General features: G+C 51.4%; 1 protein-coding gene across 5 annotated transcripts in view; it reads left to right on the top strand.

Annotated features, from left to right (window-relative positions):
• The first annotated feature begins 502 nt into the window (after window positions 1–502).
• The window catches only part of BIRC6 (baculoviral IAP repeat containing 6), a 403914-nt gene continuing 397050 nt past the window's right edge, over window positions 503–7366 (top strand). For 3 of the 5 annotated variants that reach the window (XM_069769117.1, XM_069769118.1, XM_069769116.1), the window contains exon 1: window positions 601–912. In XM_069769117.1, the coding sequence (XP_069625218.1) occupies window positions 717–912 (196 nt within the window). In that variant the 5' untranslated portion in view covers window positions 601–716. Of the gene's footprint in view, window positions 913–7366 lie in introns of all 5 variants that reach the window. The other 2 variants (XM_069769115.1, XM_069769114.1) reach the window with 1 other exon arrangement.

The raw sequence follows: 7366 nt of genomic DNA, 5'->3' as shown, positions 1-7366 counted from the left end.
GGATTGGGGTGTGGCCAAAATTTGTCGCCACGTGCTATAATTGGGAGGTTTGGAGCTTATGTTTTTTTATATATACGTCTCAAAATGACTGAGGACATTCATGAGGGAGATACAGGGCTGTGACCCCACGGTGTGTGGAGCCTCAGTGGTGAATAAGACAAGTATTTCTTTTATACATCTTCTTCATTGTAGACCAACTTATGGCTGCGCCTGAGAAAAAACAGCATGATGAATGCGTGTGTGACTTTACCCAATGGCTGAGGGCAGCCGAGGGCACCGCACGACACCGCAGCGTAGCAAGCTGCAACAGTGCGGTTACTCGAATTGTCTGAGTCACTGTCCGAGTTTCTGCTCAATAAAGTTTGTTTGAGGAGCAAAAAAAAAAAGCAGCGCAGTGAGCTCTGTGGCTGGCAGCACGCACACGCACGGCCGTCAGGCGAGCGCAGGTGTCGTCACTTCCGGTGTCCCCTCCTCCTGTCCGTGCGGCTTCCTGGCTGCTGCCCCGGATGGTGTATAGCGGTAGTGGAGCTGCTGCGGCTGCTGCTCTCCTGTCACCTGACGCAGCGGCCGGCGGCCCTCCTCCTCCTCACCCGGCTCCTGGACCGGAATCCTCTTCCTCCTGCCCTCGAAGTTCTCGCTCGTCAGCCTCTGTGCCTCGCTCTTCCCCCGGCCTCCCCGCCCCGGTGTCCCGCCCGGAGGGGGCCCGGCTGCCGAAGATGGCGGCGGGGGCTGCGGCGGGATCCTCGGAGTGGTTAGTTCTCAGAGATGGATGTTTGCGCTGTGACGAACATGGTGTGAGCAGTTTGTCCTATCATCCGGCGCTGAACGCCATCCTGGCCGTCACTACCCGGGGCAGCATCAAAGTCATCGATGGCACGTCAGGGGCTATCCTCCAGGCGTCCGCCGTGCACGGTGAGTGCCGGGGTGTGGGGGCTGTCACCGAGACGGCGTGCCGCTCCCTACCTGTTATGTGTCAGTAGCCCCGACCGAAGCAGCTGTTATACACAGGAGCATGTATGGGCCACTGTGTGTATGTGAGGGCGAGGGGGTCCCCGCCACTGTGTGTATGTGAGGGCGAGGGGGTCCCCGCCACTGTGTGTATGTGAGGGCGAGGGGGTCCCCGCCACTGTGTGTATGTGAGGGCGAGGGGGTCCCCGCCACTGTGTGTATGTGAGGGCGAGGGGGTCCCCGCCACTGTGTGTATGTGAGGGCGAGGGGGTCCCCGCCACTGTGTGTATGTGAGGGCGAGGGGGTCCCCGCCACTGTGTGTATGTGAGGGCGAGGGGGTCCCCGCCACTGTGTGTATGTGAGGGCGAGGGGGTCCCCGCCACTGTGTGTATGTGAGGGCGAGGGGGTCCCCGCCACTGTGTGTATGTGAGGGCGAGGGGATCTCCGCCACTGTGTGTATGTGAGGGCGAGGGGGTCCCCGCCACTGTGTGTATGTGAGGGCGAGGGGATCTCCGCCACTGCGTGTATGTGAGGGCGAGGGGATCCCTGCCACTGCCTGTGCTGGAGAGCGAGGGGGTCCCCGCCACTGTGTGTATGTGAGGGCGAGGGGGTCCCCGCCACTGTGTGTATGTGAGGGCGAGGGGGTCCCCGCCACTGTGTGTATGTGAGGGCGAGGGGGTCCCTGCCACTGTGTGTATGTGAGGGCGAGGGGGTCCCCGCCACTGTGTGTATGTGAGAGCGAGGGGGTCCCCGCCACTGTGTGTATGTGAGAGCGAGGGGGTCCCCGCCACTGTGTGTATGTGAGGGCGAGAGGATCCCCAACACTGTGTATGTGAGGGCGAGGGGATCCCTGCCACTGTGTGTATGTGAGGGCGAGGGGATCCCTGCCACTGCCTGTGCTGGAGAGCGAGGGGGTCCCCGCCACTGTGTGTATGTGAGGGCGAGAGGATCCCCAACACTGTGTATGTGAGGGCGAGGGGATCCCTGCCACTGTGTGTATGTGAGGGCGAGAGGAGCCCCAACACTGTGTATGTGAGGGCGAGGGGATCCCCGACACTGTGTATGTGAGGGCGAGAGGATCCCCAACACTGTGTATGTGAGGGCGAGGGGATCCCTGCCACTGCCTGTGCTGGAGAGCGAGGGGGTCCCCGCCACTGTGTGTATGTGTGGGCGAGGGGGTCCCCGACACTGTGTGTATGTGTGGGCGAGGGGGTCCCCGCCACTGTGTGTGTGTGGGCGAGGGGGTCCCCGCCACTGTGTATGTGTGGGCGAGGGGGTCCTCGACACTGTGTGTATGTGTGGGCGAGGGGGTCCCCGACACTGTGTGTATGTGTGGGCGAGGGGGTCCCCGACACTGTGTGTATGTGTGGGCGAGGGGGTCCCCGCCACTGTGTGTGTGTGGGCGAGGGGGTCCCCGCCACTGTGTATGTGTGGGCGAGGGGGTCCCCGCCACTGTGTGTATGTGTGGGCGAGGGGGTCCCCGCCACTGTGTGTATGTGTGGGCGAGGGGGTCCCCGCCACTGTGTGTGTGTGGGCGAGGGGGTCCCCGCCACTGTGTGTGTGTGGGCGAGGGGGTCCCCGCCACTGTGTGTATGTGTGGGCGAGGGGGTCCCCGCCACTGTGTATGTGTGGGCGAGGGGGTCCCCGCCACTGTGTGTGTGTGGGCGAGGGGGTCCCCGCCACTGTGTGTATGTGTGGGCGAGGGGGTCCCCTTCCTAATAATATATGATAGGTGGTAACTAGTGATGAGCGAGTGTGCTCATTACTTGAGTTTTCCCAAGAATGTTCGGGTGGTCTCCGAGTATTTGGTTGTGCTCGTAAATTTAGTTTGTGTCGCCACAGCTCCATGATTTGTGGCTGCTAGACAGCCTGAACACAGGCAAGGATTGCTTGTTTGTTAGGGAATCCCCACATGTATTCATGCTGTCTAGCAGACAAAACTCAAGTAACGAGTATACTCGCTCATCACTAGTGAGGACCTCTAAACGTCCAAAATGGTCGCAAACATTTGGTCAACATGTTCACTGTCAACTTAATAAGTAAGGAAGAATTGGATCCCTGTTCGGATTTACAAATAGGTTGGGGCACATCCCAGTCAGCAATAAGAGCAGTGAAAGATATTTTTATTGTTGTAGAATTTCTGCCTGCATTTATAAACTGGTGGAGTTGGCCTCCTATCAGGATTTGGAAATTATTTGAAGATCCCTGCTGCTGTACAATATGGCATGTGGTCCAGTCAGCATTTATTCAGTCTTCCCTGGGGGCATGTGATTTCCCTCCGCGGAGGGGTGAATTGCACTCCCCCAAAGAAGACTGAATAAATGCTAAGATGGGCAACAAGTAGAGATTTCACATGCTTCTCTCCAAAAGCAGCAAATATAAATACCTCTGCAATGGAGCAACACAGCACAAATGGAAAAAAGTGTCACAGGGAAACACAAGGATTTTTATAAGGTATGGTATTTAGCACAATATTTTTTAACAAGTGACAGGTCCTCTTTAAAGGGAACCTGTCACCCCGGTTTTTCAGTACGAGATAAAAATACTGTTAAATAGGGCCTGAGCTGTGCGTTACTATAGTGTATTTTGTGTACCCTGATTCCACCCCTAAGCTGCCGAAATAACTTGCCAAAGTCGCCGTTTTCGCCTGTCAATCAGGCTGGTCAGGTCTGATGGGCGTGGCGACATCGCTGTATCTTCCCCCAGATCTTGCATGTATTTCCGTTGGTGGCGTAGTGGTTTGCGCATGCCCATCTTCTGAATCCACTGGGCAGGAGAAGAAAAAACGTCTGATCGGCGCTATTTCCCTGGTGATCTGTCGTGGCGGCCATCTTCCTGAGGCCGCGCGTGCGCATATGGAGTCCTCTGCTGCCCGGGGCTTCAGGAAAATGGCCGCGGGATGCCGCACGTGCGCAGATGGAGATCGCGGCGGCCATTTTCCTGAAGCCGAGTTCACATCTCAACTTCAGGAAAATGGCCGCCGCGGCCATTTTCCTGAAGCCCCGGGCAGCAGAGGACTCCATATGCGCACGCGTGGCCTCAGGAAGATGGCCGCCCCCACAGATGACCAGGGAAATAGCGCCGATCGCGCGTTTTTTCTTCTCCTGCCCAGTGGATTCAGAAGATGGGCATGCGCAAACCACTACGCCACCAACGGAAATACATGCAAGATCTGGGGGAAGATACAGCGATTTCGCCACGCCCATCTGACCTGACCAGCCTGATTGACAGGCGAAAACGGCGACTTTGGTAAGTTATTTCGGTAGCTTAGAGGTGGAATCAGGGTAAAATACATTATAGTAACGCACAGCTCAGGCCCTATTTAACAGTATTTTTATCTCGTACTGAAAAACCGGGTTGACAGGTTCCATTTAAAGGGTAAGGCCGGGATCACACATACGCGAGATACGGCTGAGTCTCGTAGGTGAAATCCCTCCTCTGGCGCCGGCACTCCGGAGAGGAGCGTGCAGCTCCATGTATTGCTGTGCGGCTGCTCGCTCCGCTCCGGAGTGCTGGCGCAAGAGCTGGGTTTTCACCTGCGAGACTCAGCCGTATCTCGCGTATGTGTGATCCCAGCCTTACTCTAAAAATAGTAAGTTGTCCACAATTCATAGGCTAGAGGACAGCTTACGGATTGTGGCGAGTCTGATTGGTGGGACGCTGAAAACGAGGCTTGCAGAGCCCTGACTTGAGAGGAGGTGAACAGATTCCATCTTTTCTCCATTTGTAATGAATAAAGTTGCCTCAAATTTCCCTTTAATGGTAACTTGGAGATAAGCTTTTATTTAATGGGGTATTTTTTCGGGGCTCACAGTTGCATTGTAGAATAGTCTTCCTGTGGCAGCTGAGTATAGTTGGTTCGTGTTCTGTCCTCAAACTGACTTTAGAATGGGGTAATAATATATTTGTCCACTACTGGATACCCCCTTAACTGTTCCAGACAAAATGGTGAAAAATACATACCGGTACTCATTTATCGGATTAGTACCGTTCCTGTGATGTCGGCGCCATCTCGCCTGGCGGTTATGGACTAATGGAAATGATGGAATATTGAAAAGCAGCAGTTGGTCAGCAGCTTTTAATCACCTGTATTGGTCTTGTGACATAACTGTGTCACGTGACCACCTGGATTAATAGCACTGACAGACTGCTGTGGTCCGCGAGGTATGTGTATCCTTTTTTTTTTTTTTTTTTTAATTTTATCTGGGACACTTTAGCAGTTACTCGGCTTTCCAGTAGTGGAAATCTCCCGTTAGGTGTAGATCTCAACAGTCCATGAGCGGTGTTTGTGCCATGTATTGCCTTAAGGTACCATCACATTAAGCAACTTACCAACGAGAACGACAGCGATCCGTGACGTTGCAGCGTCCTGGATAGCGATCTCGGTGTGTTTGACACGCAGCAGCGATCAGGATCCTGCTGTGACATCGCTGGTCGTTGCTGAAAGTCCGGAACTTTATTTTGTCGTCAGGTCGGCGTGATTCGTCATGTTTGACATCAAAAGCAACGATGCCTGCAATGTTTTTCCATGGAGCGAACAACCAGCGAGAACGATAAGTACGTCACTGGATCGCTCCTGCATCGTTCTGCGTTGCCGGTGTTTGACGTCTCCTAGCGACCTAAACAGCGACGCTGCAGCGATCGGCATCGTTGTCTATATCGCTGCAGCGTCGCTAAATATGACGGTACCTTTACTGTACTGCTCATATTGACTAATTACTAGTGTTGGTTGGCTTTGTTGTTTAGGTAATGTGATTATCTAATGTCAAATTGTATTCAGACCCATGTCATAACAGTGGACATTAACATTTTGGTAACGCGTGTCATAATTTTTTCCGATTCAATTATAGTCAACATTAGAGTGGTTAATCTCCAATCACTACGTGGTGAGCGTGGCTGTTATCACTCACGGCACATAGATTAAAGGGACTGTGTCAGCCCAGAATGACTGTTCAAACCAAGTACAGGCGATCAGAGCTCCATGACGTGGCCAATCATTTATATTAAAAGGTTAATAAACCAGCTCCCCTCATCGGTCCTAGGCGTGCATGAGCAGGAAAACGTGACCACACGTGGATAATCAAGAGAGTTTAGAAAATTCCAGCTCATAAGTTTATTTCAAAAAGATAAAAACTTGAATCCACATTGCAAGGCAACGCGTTTCAATCGCATGCAGGCCTCCATGGTATGTAGCTCTGATAAAGGAGGCCTGCATTTTGTGTTTACTTGTGTTGTCTATGGCTAATATTTAAATTTGATGATCTGAAACATTTAAGTGTGACAAACATGCAGAACAATCGGAAATCAGAAATAGGCAAATACTTTTTCACACAACTGTATTTCTGCTATTATACCCTCCACACTTAGGGCATACATTATAATGAATCTGTTGTGCTAGATCATGTTTTTCCATCAAGTACCACCCACTTTTGAAAGAGTTGGAGGAGCCTGGGTTAAATTTTTTAAAAACCTTTTTGCTCAAACAATTGTCTTTTCTACGCCAGGTTTCCCCCACTGCGTGCGTACTTATGCGTAAATGGTCAACTTCTAGCTTTGAGTGTTTGGTTGGGGTTTTGACTCTGAGACAACCATCAGGACTTAGGAGCCTATAACACAAAAATACTTTTAGATACAGTTAAAGTACCACTCAAGCGTGTTGTTTTTTTTTTCAAATACTTCCTTATCTGTTACTTATCAGTAATGTACAAGTACTTCTCACTAAAATAGATGTATCATCTAAAAGTTAATTTCAGTTCTTCAATACAAAAAAGTTAAACTCGTATATTGTATAGTCATTACAGAGTGATCTATTTCAGATGTTTATTTCTGATAATGTTGATGATTATGGCTTACAGCCAATGAAAACTCAAGTCATTATCTCCGTAAATTAGAGTAATTAACAAAAAACACCTGCAAAGGCTTCCTAAGTGTTTAAAAAGGTCCCTTAGTCTGTTTCAGTAGGCTCGACAATCATGGGGAAGACTGCTGACTTGACGGATGTCCAGAAGGCAGTCATTGACACACTCCACAAGGAGGGAAAGCCACAGAAGGTCATTGCTAAAGAAGCTGGCTGTTCAGAATGCTGTATCCAAGCATATTAATGGACAGTTGAGTGGAAAGAAAAACTGTGGTAGAAAAAGGTGCACAAGCAACCGAGATAACCTCAGCCTTGAAAGGATCGTTAAGAAAGGGCCATTCAAAAGGCCATTCAAAAATTTGGAGATTCACAAGGAGTGGACTGCTGCTGGAGTCATTGCTTCAAGAGCCAGGACACAGACTCATCCAGGACATGGGCTACAAGTGTCACATTCCTTGTCTCATGACCAATAGACCATGCCAGAAGCGTCTTACCTGGGCCAAGGAGAAAAACAACTGGACTGTTGCTCAGTGGTCCAGGTTGTTGTGTTCAGATGAAAGT

The sequence above is a fragment of the Ranitomeya imitator genome, chromosome 5 (assembly GCF_032444005.1).
Source record: "Ranitomeya imitator isolate aRanImi1 chromosome 5, aRanImi1.pri, whole genome shotgun sequence".
Lineage (NCBI taxonomy): Eukaryota > Metazoa > Chordata > Amphibia > Anura > Dendrobatidae > Ranitomeya > Ranitomeya imitator.
The sequence above is the reverse complement of the archived record's forward strand: the minus strand, read 5'-3'. Positions and strand labels throughout refer to the sequence as shown.